Here is a 22,502-nt window from a genome sequence, read left to right on the forward strand (position 1 = left end):
TGAGGCTGAAAATGATTTATTAACCATGTCCCTTGCTACCCTCCCACCTTAAAACAGTTTTCAGTATCAAAAGAACCTAGCCCAGGCTACCCAAGTCCCTGAGGCTGGAGTTCTAGCATAGCTCCCCTCCCCTAAAGAGGAACCAGGGGTCGGGGGCAGAGCAAAAATCCAGTCTGCTTCAACCACGGACACTGCCTTTGGGATGGAAAGTTTCTGGCACTCACTCTATCCTATCCCTGTGGGGCAGGAACATGCCAGGGCTGCTGGCAACTGGCAGGGGTCACCTTTACCAGGGTGTCAGCACAGTGTGGCTCCTGCCCGTCCTGGAGCCACCCTGGAACAGTAAGACCCTCTGGGGAGGGCAGAAACCAGACCCAGCCACAAGCTTTCTCCCCTTCTCCCTCAAATCCCTTCCCCCTCCCCAAAGTCCAGGTGATGCAAAGGGGCTGGCAGCAGGGGAAAGGGGGTTTTGGAGGGGAGGTCAACCATGCCAAGGCAAGGAGATACAGAGGCTGGAGAGAGCCCCATGCATCCGCATTTTCCTTCCTCTGCCCCCGAGGGGCTGGTTCTGGAGGGTACTGTTGTGTGGAGGCCCTGCAAGGTGTGCAGGGGGCACAGGACAGGGAACACGCACACAGGCAGCCTGGCTGTGCAGAGGTCCTGGATGTCTGCCCAGCTGAGGCCTTGGGCAGAGCTGGTGCTCCACAGTGATTACTGATGGTGACATGATTCCCTCATCCTCTCCAACCTCTCAGCTGAGGGCACGTTCACCTGCAGTCACACTCGCCTCACATGCCCATCAGCACGCTCACATGCATGTTCCCCTAACCCAGCTAACCCACCCACCCCCTGCACACACACACTTTGAAACCACACCTCGTACCCTGCAACACCCCTCTCCATGCTGCACACGTAGGCCTGAGCTCACACACACCCAAGCCCATACTTACCACAGGTCAGCTATGCACTTGGCCTGGCCCACACTCCTGACACACGGTGGCAGGCTCTTAACCAGACCTCAGCAGGGGATCTTTGCCCTGGGCTTGCTGGGGCTCTGGCCCCGAGGGGGAGTGTGGTGAGGCCTCCTGGGAACCTGGCAATGATCAAAGTGAAACCCCTTCCCAATCCCAATCCCAGCAGCTTGGTCCCTCAAGATCCCATCAGGAGAATCACCTTGAACCTTGGCTGGCCAAAGAACAAGCATCTGGCGCCACCTAGTGGTGTCCTGGAGGAGGGTTGGGGTGGCAAGAGAAGGGGACCCCCTGTATCCCTAAGGCCTGTGGTCCCCGGTCTCCCAAGTAGACAGAGGGCTCTGGGACCAAGCCAGGCAGCGGGGGATATGGGGAGGAAACAGGCAGCTTTCCTCCCGGTGGAGCTAAGAACACATTCAGGAGGCAGAGGGGCTGCCCATTCTCTAGTCCCAGATGCTGGGAGGCCTTCCCTAGCACAGGCTCCAAGGCTGGTGAGAGCCAGCAGGAATGGGCTGGCCCATATCCTTCATGTCCAAGTTCAAGAAGTTGAAAGGAGAAAATGAATCATCTCAAGGCTTGGGGGGAGAAGGGAAGCCAGCAGGGTGGGGGCAGGATCCCCACTGGGGCAGACCCGCTCCCAAGGTCTTTAGTCCCGCTTAAACTTGGCTTCTGATTCCTTCAGCAGATACAAGCTGTCATCTTCCAGAAAGCTGTGGGCCAAAGGAGGAGCCCACTGAGGCACACAGCTCTGAGAGCTCGTGTGGGGGCGGGGTGAGACAGGCAGGCAAGGTGAGAAGGGCTGGATGGGCACACAGAACCCCCAGTCTCCCCTAAGAAGTGGGCAAGGGAGGGCTCAAAGGTGAGCACCGGCAGGGGCAGCACCCACCTGAAAAAGAGGACATGGACGGGGATGGTGCTGATGTGCCAGATGGCGTGGGCATCCAGGACCCAGAAGAGTGGTGGGAAGTCCAGTAGCTCCAGCAGGGACAGCCCCTGCAGCAGCAAGACCACCACCACGCACTTGCGCACGTGAGGCAGCCGTCGCTGGTTCCACAGGCACCAGGCCAGCCACCATGCCACGTTGACCAGGCCTGGGTGCCAGGTGGGGACAAGAGAGACTCATTCCTTTGGCTTCTTCTCCCCAAGGCCACCCCTAACGCCATGCTCTCTGACCCTAGGATCATTCTTGGACTCTCCTCCAGGCCTCCTCTCTCTCCCACCTCAAATTCTTCCCCATTCCTCTACCCCAAGGGTCTCTCTAGAATCTCCCTCTCCAGAAATGGCACCAACCCCCCACTCGCACCCCATGCTAGCACTTCCAAAGATGGTCCAAGCTCCCCAGGGCCTCACCAATAGCCACGTTGGCCACCAGGTTGTAGCCATAGTCGAAGCGGATGAGGCTCAGGTAGGAGACATGCGCGGTCAGCATTAGCAGCAGGAGAGCCCGGAAGGCACTGAGCACAGCTGGGTGCTGCAACCCCACGGTCCTGCCCCACCATCCAGGGCTGCTCAGAGGGCGGCGGCCCGTCCCCAGAGCAGCATTCCCTGAAGCATCTCCTCCCCTCAACATAGTCCCTCAAGCCACTACCCCTCTCCCCACCAAACGAGTCAGCTGGGCAGGCCTCCAATCCTCCCAAAGGCCGGGGGCCAAGTGCTACAGCTCCTTGTCAGAAGCCAGGGCCCCCAGTCCTACCCCAGGGTCCCCACCCAGGACAGCTGATGGGGGGTAGCTGTTGGGAAACTAGTGAAGAAGGCCCTCAGAGCAGCACCCCCGGGGCCCGATTTTGCCCCTGCAGCCACCCAGGCAGGCTCACCTGACGCAGCACAGATAGATTGAGTGTAGGATGACTGTGGAGGCACAGAAGTAGTCCATTTTCTGAGGACAGGGAAAGGCAACGAGGGAACAGCAAGAGGCTGTTCAGAGAGGACCCTCGGGGATAGGGGCACGGAGGGGTGGCAGGGAGGGGATGGGGGTCCTTGGCCTGCCTAGCTGTTTCACTGCAGCTGAGCCTTGTGTTCACATCATTGTACAATTTTTTGTGCTCAGGAGGCCAGATGTGGTGGCACTTTGGGAGGCCGAGGTGGGCAGATCACAAGGTCAGGAATTCGAGGCCATGGTGAAACCCCATCTCTACTATTTTTTAAAATAAAAAATTAGCCGAGTGTGGTGGCACACGCCTATAGTCCCAGCTACTCAGGAGTCTGAGGCAGGAGAATTGCTTGAACCCAGGAGGCAGAGGTTGCAGTGAGCCGAGATCAAGGCACTGCACTCCAGCCTGGGAGACACAGTGAGACTCTGCCAAAAAATTCTCAGGAACAAGGCTTTAGGGACACTGGTGAAGGGTCCCTGCTGAGGCTCCGGGACATGACCACCCTGCATGGAATTCAGAGCGCAGTGTGGAGTCTGACAGCCACGCCACGGGGTCCCGTCCTGGGGCAACCCTTTACTAGCTGGGTGCCCCTGAGCAAGCAGGCCACCTCTCCAAGGCTCAGCTGCCTCACAGGCAAGAGCTCATCATCATCCCCACCTGACGAGGCTCAAAATGGCTCAAGGGCACCAACAGGTGCAGGATGTGCGGCCCTTGCTCCTCCTAGTGCTCCCCACAGGGAGTCGGCATGACCCTCTAGAGCCCCTCTGCCCGATTCTGGGCTCCGCTGGCAACACCCTGTGCGGAGTAGGGGGAGCTGGAGGAGTGCTCACCTCTGTGAGGTCGGTGTCCCTGGTGTGGAAGACTGTGGACCAAAACCATGCATTGAGGGACACCTGAGGAAGAAGGGGCTGGTGAGCACACTGTGCCCCCACACCCCAAGGCCAGGACCCCCATAGGCTCACACCCATTTCACCTTTGGGGAGGGGCTCTGTGGGGCAAGAAATGTACTTTTCCTGCCCCTGGAGCCCTCCGAACAAACCTGTGTCCCTCTACTTCGACCCAGCCAGGGTCCCTGGGGTGGACTTCATGCCACCCCAAATCCTCAAGGCCAAAGGGGGCTGCAGCCTCCACAGGTTCCGGCCTGGCCTGGGAACCAGTTCCGGCAGAGCCAATTACCCAGTTACTCAATCGCTAAGACAACAGCCCCCAGGGGCTCGGCCTCCTCCTCCAACCGGCAGGTGATGACAGCCCCACCCAGGCCCAGGGGAGCTGGTGACCTCAGCCTCTGGGGGCGGGAATGAGGTGGGTGGGGTGGAGGGGCTCGAGCCAGCTTGGGGTGTGTTCCGAGCAGGGGAGGGAGATCAAGCAGATCCCACTGGGGCCCAGGCTCCCAGGAGGAGGGTGAACTGAGCCCAGCTTCCTCCCGGCTGGGCCTGCCCAACCCGCCAGACCAGTGGCTGCTCCTGAGCCTGGGAGGAGCAGAGGGCAGGACTGGAGAAGCTGCAGTGGGCCAGGGCCCAGGGGAATGTTTGAGGCCTTCTTCCTGGAAATGAGCAGCGTGGAGAGAGCACAAAAGTAATCTTGCGAATGAGCCAGAGAGCTTGTGGGCACTGGTGCTGACACTTTCTTTGGGGACTGCTGTGTTCACAGCAAAGCCCAAACTGCAGAAAGCAGGGTGGACTGAGGGGAAGGGCTGAGAAACCGAGACAAACAGTCAAAGGAACACCGGCAGGGCCTGGAATGCCCCGGAGGCGGGGAGGGATGCGCTAGGGTGGGATGGGCGCTCAGGAAAGGCCAGGAGCTGCTCAGTTGGCTCCAATGTAGCAGGAAAACTGGCAAGGCAGGGGACAGAGGGAGAGGGCAATAAGCCACGCTCTGCTGGGCACTGTAGCAGGCAGGCGAGACAGTAAGATGCATTCTGAATGCAGGTCTGGAGAGCCTAGGAGAGAATAGGAGAAGGGGTGCAGTTTGGGCAGGACTGCTGCACAGCCAGCCAGGTTCTCCAGGTGCTGGGCTTGGGAAGGCTCGAGGCCGCCTGGTGCACCTGTTGGGCCTGGGCTCTGGGCTGAGACTTGCTGTGTCTGATCCTGTTGACCTCGGCAAAGGGCCCTGCCCTTCTCAGCCCAAGCTTCCCCTGGGACGAATCATAATGAACCTTCAGTTCCTTCCCAGCCTGGCGTCAAGTGGTTTGGTCTAGGCCAGGCTGCTTCCCCTTTTGAGGATGGCCACTCTGTCCCTTCCACTGGTCTCAAGGCTGTGCCCTGCTGTGGCCTCCACCCCAGAGACAGATATGGAGGCTGCAAAACGGGACTGAAACTGGTGGTTTCTCAGACACTGCACCCACAGTCTGAACAGCTTAGGGTCAGCGTGGGGAGAGGAGCAGGCTTGGGCTAAAGACGGGGCCCAGGTGACCACATGGACCAGGTCTCCATGGAAGGCCTGGAACAGGGACATCCTTGGGAGGAGAGTGGCCCAGGAGCCAATGTAGGAGTGAGAAGGGGAAGGTGGCAGGGACCAGCAGCCAGCCAGGCTTCCTTGTCACACACAGCAGGAAAGGGGGGTGACAAGAGGACTGCAGGACTGAACTAAGTGGCTCAGAACAACAAAAGCAGGGGCTGTGTGCGTGCATACATGTGCTCAGGGCCACAGGAAGGGTGGGCTGCTCGGTCCTCTCTCCAAACACCTTCCTGGGTGCCTTCCACTCACAGGTTCACCTGAAGCCTGGACTCTGCACCCCTGAAAAGCCTCTCCCCACCGGGGAGTATCCCCCTCTAGGGGTGTTCCTCTTCTCACCCTTTCCTCAGATTTGGGAGGTAGTGTCATTAAGAATGCAAGCCCTAGGGCCAGATTGCCAGGGTTCAGTTCCTGGCTCTGCATTTCCTGTGTGTCCTTGGGCAAGTTATTTAGCCTTGCTGTGCCTCAGTTTTCTCATCTGCAAAATGGGAATAATCACAGTTGATAAGGGTTTCATGAGCAATACAAATACAGCAAATGGCACAGAGCCCAGGGTAGGATAACACATGAGGTGCTCTTCTCTCCACCTGCCTGAGCAGCACAAAGCCTCGTCAGCTTCCCATAGAACTGAGGCCAAAGAGGATGTCTGCCTCCCACTCTCCCTGCAGGCCAAGGATGTTTAAGCAGAGAAGGGGTGGTCTCCCAGCTGCCTAGGCCCACCGCCACAGCTCCAGGCTAAGGAAGAATGTCCAGTCTCCACAATGAGACAGAGCCTGAAGTCCTGCCTCCGCCCCTAAGTAGCTGTGTGACCTTGGACACATAATCCAGAGTCTGTGATCCTCCACTGCCTCACCTACAAAACAGGTTCCTAACGATGCCCACTGCGGAGGGGGCTGTGAGGATGATGTCTGCGGAACACCTGGCACCAAGGAACTCCTCTGAGTGGTTGCTGGTTTTTGCTGCCTGGTCTGTGGTAGGTGCCCATCAATGTCAGTTTCCTTCATCACATCCAGTAGGCTGACTCTCACCATGCCCCTTCACCTGCCCCTCAACTTCCCTTTCCTGAGAGGGTCACAAAGTTCAAGGTCAAACTATGGGGCCCAGGGTCTCTCCACACCGAACAGAGATACCTCAGCTATAGGAAGAGCACCTCCTCCTTACTCTGGAGCCAAGATTCCATCAATGTGGACTGAAGGGACCCCCTGCTCCTCACACAGTTTGTAATCAAGAGCAAGCAAAGGGGACAGATGGGCTCTGGAAGGAAGGAGAGCTCCAAGACACCAATGCACAGCTACTCTCGGACTCCTTGCCATGCTTGAGTGAAGGGGGCCAGGCAGGGGAACCGGCCAGGAGCGAGATAGGCTGCCCGGCAGGCACCCAGAGCTTCGAGTAAACACCGAGGAGAGGGGGCGGCCAGGGGCAGGGTGCCAGTGGGGGTGGAATCGGAGGCTGGGTGGAGGGAGAGCAAGAGGCTGTTTCAGTCTGTTGGAAATAAGAAAATCAAGACAAAAATATCACAGCCGTGAAACTGGTTGGATGCCAAGTGAGCCAGATCTGTCAGGAATTCGACCCTGCGCTAAGCCCCAGTGCTCGGGGCTGTCATTGACACCACGGTGGTGGGGACAAGTGGGTCTTAAAATAGCTCGGTGTCTCAGAAGTGGGGGAGGCAGAATGTTAAATATGACGCCTGCTGCCATCCTGGGCTCCCCCGGAGGCCACAGTGTCCCACCCCCTGCCTCAAGCAGGGCAGACCAGCCCCAGCTCACTCCTGAGAGAAGGGAGAGAGAGGTGGATGAAGATGGGAGGAGGGCTTTTTCTACCATCCCAAAGGATTCCTTGATTTCCTGCCATTGCCTGTTCCACTAGCTCCTGTCTGACCTCTGGGAAGTCCTTCGTAAAGTCTAACCATCATTCTACAACAGATGTAACCTACTTCTTCTTTTTTTTTGAGACGGAGTCTCGCTCTGTTACCCAGGCTGGAGTGCAGTGGCACAATCTCGGCTCACTGCAACCTCTGACTCCCGGGTTCAAGCAATTCTCTTGCCTCAGCCTCCTGAGTAGCTGGGATTACAGGTGTGTGCCACCATACCCGGCTAGTTTTTGTATTTTTAGTAGAGACGGGGTTTCACTACATGTTGGCCAGGCTGGTTCTGAACTCCTGACCTCACGATTCACCTGCCTTGGCCTCCAAAAGTGCCAGGATTACTTAGCCCGGCCCCTAACTCTTCTTGCAGTTTGCTGAACAGACGTAGAGCAGACTCTGTCCCCACCTATACAAACCACTCTACAGAGACAGTTTGCCTTCCCACCGCTTCACCCTCTTATCTCTACATCTGATGACCTTCCTGACTGGATGAAGGCCTGAGGAATTGGTTTGGCCTTCTGGCTTTGGCACACAGCAGGAGCCCCTGCTCAGTGATGTCAAAGGGACATGGTACGCAGAGCTTTGCTGGGCTCCCCGCTCCTTGCCTGGCTGCCCCCCAGCCCAAGCCCAGGCCTGAATGGCAAGGCAGGGGCTGCCTTCTTGTACCAACATATCATGAGCCCTGCTGGGGGGCGGATCTCCTTATTTCTGAGGCAAAGCTGAGGTACCCTTCCCCCAAGACTTAGCCCAGAGCAGGTGAAGGGCCTTGCCTTCCTATCCTCACCCCAACAGAAATCAGGAGCCTCAGCGCCCCAGAAGGCCCAGGTCAGAGTCCACTGCCGCACCCTCTATACGGCTCAGGATCCTCCCTCCTGCAGAAACTGACAGGGCTCAAGAGCAACTGGGAGAGCCAAACTAGGCCATCCACAGGAATGCAGGTTGTTCTGAGGCTTTGTCCCTTGAAGGCCTAGTGAGAGCATGCAGGGGTCCCATGTTCCAGAATGCCACATGCCAACGAGTACCCTAAGACACAGGCCCCAACTATCTGCCTTCTACCAACATCTCCTGCTTTTTTTATTTTTTTGTTTTTTGAGATGGAGTCTCACTCAGTCCCCCAGGCTGGAGTACAGGTATGATCTCAGCTCACTGTAACCTCCGCTCCCCGGGTTCAAGCAATTCTTCTGCCTCAGCCTTCCCAGTAGTTGGGATTACAGGCGCCCACCACCACACCTGGCTAATTTTTGTATTTTTAGTAGAGACGAGGTTTCACCGTGTTGGCCAGGCTGGGCTTGACTTCCTGACCTCAGATGATCTGCCCATCTCAGCCTCCCGAAGTGTTGGGTTTACAGGCATGAGCCATTGCTCCCAGCCATCTCCTGCTTTTTCTCTAGGGTCCTTCCTTAGTCACACAGGACTTCAGGCCACCCTGGAAAGTGTGACCACCCTCCAAGAAGGAAGCTGAGTTGCAGATACAATTCAGGTGGAAGATCCGAGGATCAGGGATGGCAAGGCCAGAGCTGTGATGTGACCCCTGGCCTCTGGCACATGGTATGAAGACAAAGGGCAGGATCCTCCGAGGTCCTGACAGGCCTGTGGCCTATCTAAGGAGGCTCTAAGCTTCTTCAGAGTTCAGGCAGGGCTGTCCCATGCTCTCTAGTGGAGGTGGGGACTAGGGGGTGGTACATGCAGTGGGCCCAGACAAGCAGTGTCATGGAGGAGCCCCACAGGAAAGGAGACGGAACCTCTTCAGTTTCCCTGCCCTTCCTGCTTTCTTAGCCATGACTGAATTCGCTTTGCTGCAAGAGGCCTACGCAGGAAGTGGTGGCCTACACAGGCACCCAGCCTGTGACAATGTGTGCCAATGCCTGGCCCTGCCTACATCTGAGCCCCTAGCCCTCAGGCTGGCACTCAGGGCCCCCTCTGCTCCATCTCCTCTTTCTCTACTCCATTCACACAGCTACAGTGGGGACAAGTTTGCCTGGAATGCTGGAATTCAATCCCCTGTCCCCACACATGTATGTGTCTAAGCCTTGCCAGGCCTGCAAGTCCCAGATGAGACATCTCCTCCTCCCCGGGCCTCCCTGGCCTGAAAGACTTCCCCAGTTAGAGGATGTGGTCTCCCCACCTCACAAATCCTAGGGCTCTCTACCAAAGCACTCCCTACCAAAGCACTCCCGACTCCACGCCGTCTGCTGCCCAGGCTGGCCAGACCTGTACCTCCCACTCTGCTTAGCAATCTGGGGCAGGGGCTTCAGCCCCCGCAAGTGCTAAACCCCGTCTCTACTCCCAGTAAATGCTCAAGAAACACTCATCACAGGACACGGAGCGGCCTAGCAGAGCTAAGTTCTCAGGTCCTGGAGCCAGACAGCCCCGGACGCCAACCCTGTTTCCACTCCTCGCTAACTAGGGCAAGTTTTTTTTTTTTTTTTTTTTGAGATGGCTGTCATGGTTCATATCTGCATCCCAGTCTGTGCTTATCACACAATTCCAGGTCCTGAATACAGCTGTTCAGACCAGCCATACTGTAAAGCTAACAGCCCTTTCTGCATCTGCAGATGGAACCATACCTGGGCTTCTCCACAGATGGTCTGAGACTAGGATGAGTTCTAGACAGAAACCTGTAGCTGCGACTCCCTCCCCGCCAGGCCTTGGCTGGAACTGAGATTGCTCCAAGTCCTCCAGAGGGGCCCTTGGAAAGACCTGTGGTTCTAGCATCCTCTCTAGCCTCCCCCACTCCCTTCTGTGTTTGTAAAGTGTCCTACTGGGTCTTTTAGTGGCTTCCTTCTTCAGGACCAGAAAAATGTCCTTCTTTCCTCTCTCCTTCCAAAACAGCCCAATTCAGCACCCTCCCTGTTTTCTCCCCAGGCCTCACCATCCCACAGCTGCAACTTTAGCCCTGGAAAACAGAGGAGAAGCTGGTAAGTAGAAGCCCTGTTGAGTGTTAATAGGGATCTAGAGTTCCTCCTTCCTAGATGAGGGGTGATAGCAGGAGTCCTGCCAGGTTACCTACCCAGGCAAAGGCCACACAGGTGTGGTACATGGGGGAGGACACTGGCACGAAGGTGCGGTAGCGGCAGAGCATCACCAGGCTGGCCAGGCCATTGAGAAAAGAGGCCACAGCAGATGCTGGCTCTTGAAAGAACAGGAACCGGGAGAAGGGCCACTGAAAAAGGAGCAGATGAAGGGGGTTTGAGGGGTAGGCAACCCCCAACTGGCCCAGTCCACCTATTCTTGACATGCTGCAGCAACAGGTCCCCAGCTGGGTCCTCAGCTCTGGACTTCAGCCAAAGCCTCAGGTTCATTCCCTCTTCAGACCAATGAGCCCCACTCCAGTGCATGGTTACGGGTCATACGCCCATCCTGGCCGGCAGGTACACTGTTAGCCCTGATCTCTGGGAAGACCAGATGGGCCAGGGTAGATGGCTCAGTATGGCCTGATGGAAACAGCACAGAGTTGCCATCCAGAAGACCCAAGTCCCAACCCCTCCTCTACCACTGTCCACAGTCCTCTGAGCCTTAGCTTACTCTGTGAAAAACTGGGGTGAATGCTTCCTGCCAACATCAACAGGCCAGAATGAGATGATACTGGATTGAAAGGTACCAGCAAACTGTGCCTGGCTAGACAAGCTGAAGTATATTACTATGAATCCAGACCCCTACCGGAGAAGCAACAGGAAATGTGCCACAGTAGGTAAAGGAATGTGTCCCTGCAGTAAGGTGGCCATCTCAGCCACTCTAAAGGCCCAGCACCACTCTCTGGGGAGACTCCAAAGCCTTCCACATATTTCTCCTCCAAATCCAGAGGCAGGACACATAGATCCTATTCAATTCTATGGAAACCAACCGATTTTGGGAAGAATAGGTACCTGCCCCAAACATACACCCACCACCCCATGCCTCAGATTGCTTGGACAGCGTGGTCCAACCAGGGGGTATCTTACTCCCACCACACTACTACCATATGCCTACCCTGACCCTCCAACTCACCTTGCCATGGAACTGAGGCACTCTGTGACCTTCCTGGAGGTAGAGCCCAACGGTGACCCACATACACTCATACTTACAGTCGTCCCGACAGGTCCAGCCTGAAACAGACAAATGTGCCCTGGTGAGTCCCCCAGCACTGGGAGGCACAGAGAGAGCATGAACAGGGTCCAAGCCAAAATATAGGCAAAGAGGGCCTGCAGGTTGGAGGAATCAGGAGAAATCTCAAAATTCTAGCTTCCAATCTGGATGAATGAGAGATGGTGAGACATACACATAGGGGAAGGGGTATATATGTATGCATATTTTAGTGAGCAATTTGAGATATTTTTCTTTTTCTTTTTCTTTTTTTTGAGACAGGGTCTCACTCTTTCACCCAGGCTGGAGTGCAGTGGGGAGATCACAGCTCACCACAGCCTCGACCTCCTAGGCTCAAACAATCCTCCCACCTCAGCCTCCCAAGTAGCTGAGACTACAATGTCTGGCTAATTCTTTTATTTTTTTGTAGAGATGGCATCTTGCCATGTTGCCCAGGCTAGTTTTGAACTCCAGAGCTCAAACGATCTTCCCACCTTGGGAGACATTTCCTCTCCTTTTGTTCAAGTTCATCGAGATCTTGGCATCTGATGAACTCATCTGTGGAAACCTGGGTTGTTTGTCCTTCCTGAATATAGGATTTACTCTTACTCTCCAGGAAGGAGTTCTTGCTATCTTACCCCCTTCCTGTGAAAATGAAGCCCAAATTCTTCAACCTGAATTTTGAGGCTCCAAATTGCCTTTCCAACCCTTTTGGTGACTACCCCTGTTCATGCACCTTGCTCTCTGAGTAAACAAATCTGGATGTGCCCATATCTGCCCAGGGCATCCGCTCTCTCTGTTTCCTCTGTCTGGAATGCAAAGTGGTATAACAGTAAAGAGGAAAAGCTTTCGGTCAATCAGGCCAGAACTGGAAACTCTACTTTACCACATAATGGCTGTGTATGTGGGCAGGGCACTTAACATCTCTAATCCCCATCTGTAAAACTGCGATTAGAGAAACTATCTCAAAGGGTTGCAATAAAAATTACGATGTATTGTGACACCTGTCACATAGTGAGTGCTCAGTATGTTGGTTCTTTGCCCACTATAGTCACAGGTGCAAACTGTATCAGTCCAAAGTCCCTCCTTCACACAAAATGTTCCAAGATGATCCCTGCCTCCACCTCTTCAAAGCCAGAAAAGACACTTTCCTATCCCAAATGCTTGTGTCTTTTTGTTTTTGTTTTTGTTTTTTTTTTTTTTGAGACAGTTTCCCTCTTGTTGCCCAGACTGGAGTGCAATGGTGTGATCTCAGCTCACTGCAACCTACCCTTCCCGGGTTCAAGCGATTCTCCTGCCTCAGCATCCCGAGTAGCTGGGATTACAGCTATGCGTCACCATGCCCAGCTAATTTTGTATTTTTAGTAGAGATGGGGTTTCTCTATGTTGGTCAGGCTGGTCTCAAACTCCTGACCTCATGATCCGCCTGCCTTGGCCTCCCAAAGTGCTGGATTACAGGCGTAAGCCACCGTGCCCGGCCTCCAAAATGTTGCTTTTTTTTTTTTGCAGGTGGCCTGCAAGACCAAATGCTTCTTAATCTAAGAGTCTCTCAGGGGCTCAAATCATTCTCTGCCTTGCACTTGAGAATGCACATATGCCCGTGGGGGAGGGTGAGCCCCAATGGGCAGAACCCTGGTCTGATTTCTGTGCCATTCCTAGACATTGTAGCCCGAATGTATTTAATAAATACCCTTTTGACTGAATAAAGAAGTAAACGAAAGCTTCTGGGAAAATAAGAGAGGATGATAAGGCTCTCATCACCTTAGGGGCTCCACTCACTTAATATTAATAATATGAGACCTCATACAGTACCTAAGGTTGAGATTGCAGAGGCGTATCGGAGGCGTAGGGGGCGGGAGCAAGATAAATGGGCAGGGCTTAACGTGGGGGTGGGGCTTACCTGCTAGACTCATGTAGATTGGCTGGCGGGAGCGGAAGTGCTTCAGAGCGCCCCCCGAGCAGTTCTGCTCTTCGCACTTCAGTACGCAATCGCGGTACACCGGCTCACGGTCGCCCTGGGAGCCGCTCGCCAGGGCCGCGGCCCCAGCTAGCAGGACCAACCGCGCCGCCCGGCCGGCCATCCTTTCTCCCTGGCTCGCCGCCGGGGGAGGAGCTTAGAAGTATGTGAAGCTTTCACTTCCGGAGTAACCGGAAGTTTCTGTGTTCTTTAATCTACTCTCCGCTGACGTCCACCCAGTTTAAATTTAAGTTCCCGGATTTTTGTGGGCTCCTGCCCCGCCCCTCGTCCCCCTGCTGTCTCCATTTATCGAGACGACAGGGTTACGGGAAGGGGGATGCCTGATGGGTTAATGAGCAAAATAAAATGTTTTCTTTTCCAGGACCTTTTTTGAGGTAGGGCTGTTTACTGTCACCAGCCCTGTCTGATTTTACTTCCTAAACGTACCTGTAACTATCCACTTCTCTTTATCTCTCACGGCACCACCCTGGTTAAAGACATCATCATGTGTCGCCAAGACAGCCACAGTAGCCTCTTAACGGCTCTCCCTGCCTCTACTTTTGCCCCGTTCAACCTGCGCTCCATTTTGAAAAATTAAAATTTGCCCATACCACTATTTTCTCTTAAAATAATTTACTGGCTCCCAATTACCCTCAGGGTAAAATACAGTCTCCACAAGCCCTGCACGATTTGGCCCCTACCCACTGGTCTCCCTCACTCTCTTGCTCCAGACCCGCTTCAGAAGGCTATGTCTCTCAAGCTTCCTGACTGCCTGGCCTGGTCTGAATCACTCACTCCTGCTTTTTCTTCTAACCTCAATTGAAGTACCACCTCCCGAGGGTGATTGCTTCCCCACGCGGGTTGGAACCTTTGCTGTCCTGTTCCGCACTTCACCTCCAGCACTAGCACAGAGTTTGGCTTATGGTAGGCGCTAAGTGCGTTTGTTTGTTCGTCTGTTTAACGAATAAACAGCATGCCGGGCGCGGTGGCTCACGCCTATAATCCTAGCACTTTGGGAGACCGAGGCGGGTGGATCATGAGGTCAAGAGATCGAGACCATCCGGGTCAACAAGGTGAAACCCTGTCTCTAGTAAAAATACAAAAATTAGCTGGGCATGGTGGTGCGCGCCTGTACTCCTAGCTACTCCGGAGGCTGAGGCAGGAGAATTGCTTGAACCCAGGAGGCGGAGGTTGCGGTGAGCCGAGATCCTGCCATTGCACTCCAGTCTGGGTAACAACAGCGAAACTCTGTCTCAAAAAAAAAAAAAAAAAAGAATAAACAGCATAAATCAACCTAAGAACTTGATACATCTAGGGCTGTCAGATCATCAGTATGGTTCTACATTGATATCGGAGAGATGTAGTATTTCTAGGAAAATTAGGAGGAACCCTGGGAATAGGACACTTGCTTTAGTATCCCCTCCCCCCCGCACCTCCCCTACCCTCCCAGCAGCACCGACCTGCACCCAATCTCATAAAAGCCTTATAGCTAAGGGTCATCCTTTCTCCTCCCCCACTCTCCTCACCCCTGGTCCACTTTTCCTTTTTATCCTGGGGGTTGGAATGAGTTAAGAAGTAGCATGGGATTCCATTCACTCACTTAACAAACATTCTGAGCCCTTGGCTCTAACACCTTGCTAAGAAGGCAAAATCTCCAGGAGGCACCATTCACATTGCATTTTCTGTGAATGCTGCTCTGGAGAGCAGCATTCACATTGTATTTTCTGTGAATGGCAATTCTTCCAGTTAAATATAACATGAATAGTGTCCCTTGGAGTGGACCACCCAAAAGATACTGATTGAGAAGCTGAAATGAATAAAACAACCCCTTAGCCCTCCAGGAGCTGACCGGAAAAAATCCAATACTAATACTACTTTGCGTCTTACAGATTAGCCCTTTTATAATACCTTTTTAAATTTCATTTTGTCCTTACTGTAGCTCTTTTACAGTCCTTTTTTTTTTTTTCTTTTTTTTTCTTTTTTTTGAGATGGAGTTTCGCTCTTGTTACCCAGGTGGAGTGCAATGGCGCGATCTCGGCTCACTGCAACCTCCGCCTCCTGGGTTCAGGCAATTCTCCTGCCTCAGCCTCCTGAGTAGCTGGGATTACAGGCACGCATCACCATGCCCAGCTAATTTTTTTGTATTTTTAGTAGAGACGGGGTTTCACCATATTGACCAGGATGGTCTCGATCTCTTGACTTCATGATCCACCCTCCTCGGCCTCCCAAAGTGCTGGGATTACAGGCTTGAGCCACCGTGCCCGGCTACAACCCTTTTTTATGAGGATCCTTATTTAAAGATGAGGACCTTTAGGATTAAAGAAGATTAAATCCTGACAAAACAGGGATTCTCCCCATTAGAAAACTCCTAGAGATTAGACTCAAAAACTTTGAAGGTTCCAATTTTGAAGGTCTCATTCTATATTATATTAAAAGTATGGAAATGTAGTAACACCCCACATTAAATAAAATAGCTATAGGCTGGGCACGGTGGCTCAAGCCTGTAATCCCAGCACTTTAGGAGGCCGAGGCGGGTGGATCACGAGGTCAACAGATCGAGACCATCCTGGTCAACATGGTGAAACCCCGTCTCTACTAAAAATACAAAAAATTAGCTGGGCATGGTGGCGCGTGCCTGTAATCCCAGCTACTCAGGAGGCTGAGGCAGGAGAATTGCCTGAACCCAGGAGGCAGAGGTTGCAGTGAGCCAAGATCGCGCCATTGCACTCCAGCCTGGGTAACAAGAGCGAAACTCCATCTCAAAAAAATAAATAAATAAATAAATAAAATAGCTATAAATATATGTAATTTAATCTAGTTGCTGTTAATAGTTGACATTTATATACATTTAATTTTTTTTTCCAAGACAGCCTGTCACTCTTTCACCTAGGCTGAAGTGCAGTGGCATGATCATGACCCACTGCAACCTTGACCTCCCAGACTGAAGTGATCCTCCCATCTCAGCCTCTTGAGTAGTTGGGACTGCACCATGCACCACTACGCCTGGCTACTTTAAAAAAAATTTTTTTAGATACAGGGTCTCACTATGTTGTCTAGGCTGGTCTCCAATTCCTGGGCTCAAGTGATCCTCTTACCTCAACCTCAGAAGTGCTGGGATTACAGGCATGAGCCACAGCACACGGCCATAAAAGATTAGTTTTCACAGCTTTGTTATATTTTAGAACTAACAATGGAAATTTGTTCAGGTCCAAAGTATTTCAGAGGTCCTTGAAAACCTATGCCTACATACCTGATGGAGAGAGCAATCCTAGGTTAATGGTGGAAGGGGTAGTGGAGACTTTTGTCCTCTTGACCTCTTGGAAGATGGGTTATTGTCTCTCTGGGACAGCTCTTGAGAATTTTCCTGCCAGCACAGCTCCAGACAATCTCTAGACAATTACCTGGCCTCTCCCCTTCCCAACTTTCTAGCCTAGAGCTCCTAGTTCTCCATTGAGCTTCCTTAGCTTAACCTGCTTCCTAACTTGTATTTGGCTTCGGATGTGAGCCACAGTCTGAAAAGTCATCAATTCATCCCTTCAACTCAGGCTTATTGAGTCCTACTGTGTATCAGCCATCGTACTCACGGGGGTAGAAAAGAGAAAGACAAAGCATGTGTTAATAGTACAGTATGCTGTCTGGGTGCAGTGGCTCATGCCTGTAATCCCAGCTCTTTGGGAGGCTGAGGCAGGTGGATCACCTGACGTTGAGAGTTCAAGACCAGTCTGACCAACATGGAGAAACCCCATCTATACTAAAAATACAAAATCAGCCAAGCGTGGTGGCACATGCCTGTAATCCCAGCCACTTGGGAGGCTGAGGCAGGAGAATCGCTTGAACCCGGGAAGTAGAGGTTGTGGTGAGCTGAGATGATGCCATTGCATTCCAGCCTGGGTGAGAAGAGCAAAACTCTGTCTCAAAAAAAAAAAAAAAAAATTGTATAGTGTGCTAATCAACGGCAAGCTGACCATATTCTTAGAGCAAAATTGGTAGAGAGTCTACAATGAGGGTTCCTTATTCTTCAAATATTTATTGAGATTTACCATGTGCAAGTCCCTGGTAACACAGTGATGAACAAGGCACTGTCCTTCTCATGGTGAGAGGAGGGAGACAGGCCATAAACAAGTGTCAAACAAAAGACTGAAGCCAGGTGTGGTAGCTCACGTCTATAATCCCTGCATTTTGGGATGTTGAGGTGGGCAGATACTTGAGCCCAGGAATTTGAGACCAGCCTGAGGAACACAGGAAGACCCCCAGCTCCAAAAAGAAATACAAAAAATTAGCTGGGTGTGGCTTTGTGCGCCTGTGTCCCAGCTACTCTGGAGGCTGAGGTAGGAATTGAGGATTCAGTGTGCAGTGCACCACTGCACTCCAAACTGGGTGACAGAGTGAGACCTTGTCTACCTAAAAAACAAAATAAAAAAGACTAAGATAATTTCACTGCTGATGTAGAAGCACACTGTGCAACAACTATGTAGAATACTTTGGCACTATCAGACTATAAAATATACATACCCTCTAACCCAGCAATTTCACTCCTAATATACCTACATAAGCTCCAATATACCTACACAAGTGCAAATTTGTGTACATACAGTTATTTCTGGAAGCATTCATCATTGTTTTCATTATTTATTTTTGAAACAGAGTCTCACCCTGCCACCCAGGCTGGAGTGCAATGGTGAAATCTTGGCTCACTGCAACCTCTGCCTCCAGGGTTCAAGTGATTCTCATGCCTCAGCTGGGATTACAGGTGTGCACCACCACGCCTGGCTAATTTTTTGTATCTTTAGTAGAGACGGGGTTTCACCATGTTGGCCAGGCTGGCATTGAACTCCTGACCTCGTGATCCACCCACCTTGGCCTCCCAAAGTGCTGGGATTGCAGGTGTGAGCCACTGCACCGGGCGATCATTGTTTTCAATAGCAAGAAGAAAAAGGAAACAATTAAATGTCCATCAATAGGGAATGGATTATGTTAACGAAAGGAGATCCGTATAATGGAGTACTAAACAGAAATTAATAGGAATGGGGCAGATTTGTAATGCCCCATTTATTTACCATTTAGCATGGTAAAACCTTCGTGATGTGGCACAATCTTGGCTCACTGCAACCTTCACCTTCCTGGTTCAAACGATTCTTGTGCCTCAGCCTCCCGAGTAGCTGGGATTACAAGCACTCGCCACCATGCCTGGCTAATTTTTGTATTTTTAAAAATAGAGACAGGGTTTCACCATGTTGACCAGGCTGGTCTTGAACTCCCGACCTCAGTTGATCCACCTACTTTAGCCTCCCAAAGTGCTGGGATTACAGGTGTGAGCCACCATACCTAGCCAGATATTTTTGATATGTAGCAAGTGCACAGTACAGAACAGTATGTGTGTGCACATGTATGTACATCTGGACACATATATACAGTACACCATGTGAAGAAAAATAAGGGTATGTAGTATTATGGTTGTTATTTTAGAGAATATATCTAGAAAGATAAACAACAAAGTGGGAATAGTTCTTGCCTCTGGTGGGAAGTGGGACTGTGTGTCTGATCAATAGGGAAGAAACACTTTTTATTTTCTTGTACCGTTCAAATTGTGTACCCTCTGTATATATAATCAATTAAAAACAAAGAAAAGGACTGAGTGCAGTGGTTCACGCCTGTAATCCCAGCACTTTGGGAGGCTGAGGCGGGTGGATCACAAGGTCAGGAGTTCAAGACCAGCCTGGCCAAGATGGTGAAACCCCATCTCTACTAAAAATACAAAAATTCCACTGCTTCACTTGACTAGCCTTAAAAAAAAAAAAAAAATTAGCCAGGTGTGTTGGTGGGTGCCTGTAACCCCAGCTACTAGGCTGAGGCAGGAGAATTGCTTGAACCTGGGAGGTGGAGGTTGCAGTAAGCCAAGATTGCACCACTTTAGTCTGGATGACAGAGCAAGACTCTGTCTCAAAAACAGAAAACAAAACAAAACTAAGAAAAATGTAAAAGCAGTTTCATGTAGTAGCAAGCATCGAGTTAAATACAGTTGACCCTTGAATAACACAGGTTTGAATTACATGGGTCCATTTGTACTTAGATTTCTTCCATCTCTGCCACCCCAGAAATAGCAAGACCAATCCCATTTCTTTTCCTTTCTCTTCCTCCTCCTCAGCCTACTCAATGTGAAGATGATGAGGATGAAGACTTTTGTGATGATCTACTTCCACTTAGTGAATGGTAAATATGTTTTTTCTTCCTTATGACTTTCTTAGAAACATTTTCTTTTCTCTAGCTTCCTTTATTGTAAAAACACAGTATATAATACATATCACAAATAAAATGCGTGTGAATTGAGTGTTTGTTGTTGGTAAGGATTCTGGTAAACAGTAGATTATTAGTTTTTTTGTTTTGTGGCAAGGTCTCGCTCTGTCACCCAGGCTGGAGTGCCGTGGTATGATCATGGCTCACCGAAACCAAAAACTCCTAGGATTGTCCTAAGACAACAGTCGTCCTGTTTTAGCCTTTCCAGTAGCTGGGTGCTCACCACTATGCCCAGCTAATTTTTAAAATTTTTTGTAGAGACAGTGTTTCCCTATTGCCTAGGCTGATCTTGAACTCCTGAGGTCAAGCAATCCTCCTACCTCAGTTTATCTAAGTGTTGGTATTACAGGCATGAGCCACAGTACCAGCCAGTAGTTAAGTTTTGGGGGAGTCAAAAGCTGTACCTACACAGATCATTGTAATCATTTGTGGTTACAATGAACTATGATTACACCACTGCACTCCAGCCTGGGCACAGAGCAAGACCCTGTCTCTTAAAAAAAAAAAAAAAAAATCCTGGGCATGGTGGTGGCTCACGGCTCTAATCCCAACACCTAGCACTTTGGAAGGCAGGAGGGAGGATTGCTTGAGGCCAGGAATTCCAGGTCAGTCTGGTAACACAGCAAAACCCTGTCTCTACAAAAAAATATATTTTTCTAAAAATTAGCCAGGCATGGTGGTATGCACCTGTATTCCCAGATACTTGGGAGGCTGAAGTGGGAGGATCGCTTAAGTCCAAGAGTTCAAGGTAGCAGTGAGCTATGATTGTGCCACTACACTCCAGCCTGGGCAACAGAGCAAGATATTGTCTCAAAAAAAAAATTAAAAAGTTATGCACAGATGTTTGACTGCATAAGGGTCAGGACCCCTATCCCCCATGTTGTTTTTGAGTGAACTGTATAACTGGATAATGTAATAGTGACAGCAGGAGGCAGGGGAATGGAGAGGGAGTTAAAAACTTGATCTCAGCTGGGCATGGTGGCTCACAGAACTTTGGGAGGCTGAGGTGGGCAGATCATGAGGTCAGGAGTTTGAGACCAGCCTGGCCAACATAGTGAAACCCCGTCTCTACTAAAAATGCAAAAAATTAGCTGGGTGTGGTGGTGGGTGCCTGCAATCCTAGCTACTTGGGAGGCTGAGGCAGGAGAATTGCTTGAACCTGGGAGGCGGAGGTTGCAGTGAGCTGAGATTGCACCACTGCACTTCAGCCCAGGTGACAGTGCAAGACTCTGTCTCAAAATAAAATAAAATAAAACAAACAAACAAAAAAACACAGAAAAAAGATACCTGGGGACAGATTGCTCTAGCCTAAGAGAACCGCCAGCGCAAAGGCCCTAAGGTAGGAACAGTGTTTAGCATCATTGAAAAGCAAAAAAGAAGCTACTGGCTGGACTGCCGTGAGATTGCAGTGGCCGCCGGAGGCCGGGTCTCAGGTCATGGTGGAGAGTAGAGGCAATGGGAAGCCAATGAGGGGCGTTGGTCCTGGAGCAAATGGCATGACTTGATTTACATTTAAAACATTTACTTCAGTCTAGGCATGGTGGTTCACACCTGTAATCTCAACACTTTGGAGGCCAAGGCAGGAGGATCACTTGAGGCCGGAAGTTCAAAGTTGCAGTGAGCTATGATCAGACCACTGCTCTGCAGCTTGGGAGACAGAGTGAGACCCGGTCTCTAAAATAATAATAATAAAATCAAATAAAATATGGCCAGATGCAGTGGATCACACCTGTAAACCCAGCACGTTGGGAGGCTGAGACAGGCAGATCACCTGAGGTCAGGAGTTCGAGACCAGCCTGGCCAACATGGTGAAACCCTGTCTCTACTAAAAATACAAAAATTAGCTGGGCCTGGTGGTGAATGCCTATAATCCCAGCTTCTCAGGAAGCTGAGGCACAAGAATTGTTCAAACCCAAGAGGTAGAGGTTACAGTGAGCTGAGACTGTGCCACTGCACTCCCACTTGGGCAACAGAGTGAGACTCTGTCTCAGTTAAAATAAATTAATAAATAAATAGACTAGGCAAGGTTGCTTATGCCTGTAATCCCATCATTTTTTGAGGCCGAGGTGGGTGGATCACCAGGTCAGGAGTTCGAGACCGGCCTGGCCAACATGAAGAAACTCTACCTCTACTAAAAATATACAAATTAGCTGAGTGTGGTGGCACATGCCTGTAATCCCAGCTATTCGAGAGGCTGAGGCAGGAGGATTGCTTAAATCTGGGAGGCTGAGGTTGCAGTGAGCCAAGATCACGCCATTGCACTCCAGCCTGGGTGACAGAGTGAGACTCTGTCTCTAAATAAATAAATAATAAAACATTGACTTTGGCTGCTGTTGCTGGGGGCAGTATTGCAGGATGTCAAAAGTAGCACTGGTGGAGGGGGTGGTTATCAAAATCTGGTGCTTTAGCCCAAAGGAGAAATGATAGAGACTCAGGTGAGCTGGTGATGGAGGTAGAAAAAGCATAAATGTATTAAAAAGAGGAGTGATAGATCTTAAAGAATGATTGGATGCAAAGGGCAAAGGAAGAGAAGAATCAACCAGGTCAGTTCAACGAATGAAACCATCTGAAGTAAATTGTCCCCTGGAATCAAGACTTTGAGATTATCTGAGTTGCGGCACCAAAAAAAAAAAAAAAAGACTTTGTGGTTGCCATAGTTGTATACTTCCTGAAGCTTCCTAGTCTCCTCCTCCCCAAACCAAAAGCCAGAGGCAAGAATGCCCTACTTCACACCCCAGTGGTCTATACCGCCAGGAGCAAGCTGGGTGAGCAAGTGGGGTTCTTCAACCCCCACACTTTCAAGGGACAAGTGTGGGGGTTGAAGGAGTCACTGTCCCTATACCAAATCCAGAAATATTGTGACCAGGAACCATTCTGTCCAACTCTTCCATTTCAGATGGCAAAGCAATGCTATATTCAAGGCCACATGCAAAGCTACTCCCCGAGGAAAGAGTCATAGATAAAAAGAGGGCATGAGTTGAATGGCCAGGACAAACGCAGTGCAGCGCAGAGACTCAGACCTGAACAGC

The 22,502-nt window shown here is 51.2% G+C and overlaps 1 protein-coding gene, 1 long non-coding RNA gene and 1 pseudogene across 2 annotated transcripts; 1 reads left to right on the plus strand and 2 right to left on the minus strand.

Annotated features, from left to right (window-relative positions):
* Positions 1-13,322, minus strand: PGAP3 (post-GPI attachment to proteins phospholipase 3). Its single transcript, XM_002748526.5, has 8 exons — positions 13,123-13,322; positions 11,148-11,245; positions 10,171-10,323; positions 3,673-3,735; positions 2,786-2,847; positions 2,322-2,458; positions 1,858-2,062; positions 1-1,681 (listed from the first exon to the last, which is right to left on the minus strand). The coding sequence occupies exons 1-8, from the start codon at positions 13,301-13,303 to the stop codon at positions 1,618-1,620; spliced, it is 963 nt and encodes a 320-aa protein (XP_002748572.2). The 5' UTR covers positions 13,304-13,322; the 3' UTR covers positions 1-1,617.
* Positions 834-1,535, minus strand: LOC108591582 (uncharacterized; annotated as a pseudogene).
* LOC144582684 (uncharacterized) lies at positions 13,196-22,502 on the plus strand. Its single transcript, XR_013535925.1, has 3 exons — positions 13,196-13,342; positions 19,325-19,389; positions 22,370-22,502. It is a non-coding gene; the product is annotated as an uncharacterized LOC144582684 (long non-coding RNA).

The sequence above is a fragment of the Callithrix jacchus genome, chromosome 5, assembly GCF_049354715.1.
Source record: "Callithrix jacchus isolate 240 chromosome 5, calJac240_pri, whole genome shotgun sequence".
NCBI classification, from domain to species: domain Eukaryota; kingdom Metazoa; phylum Chordata; class Mammalia; order Primates; family Cebidae; genus Callithrix; species Callithrix jacchus.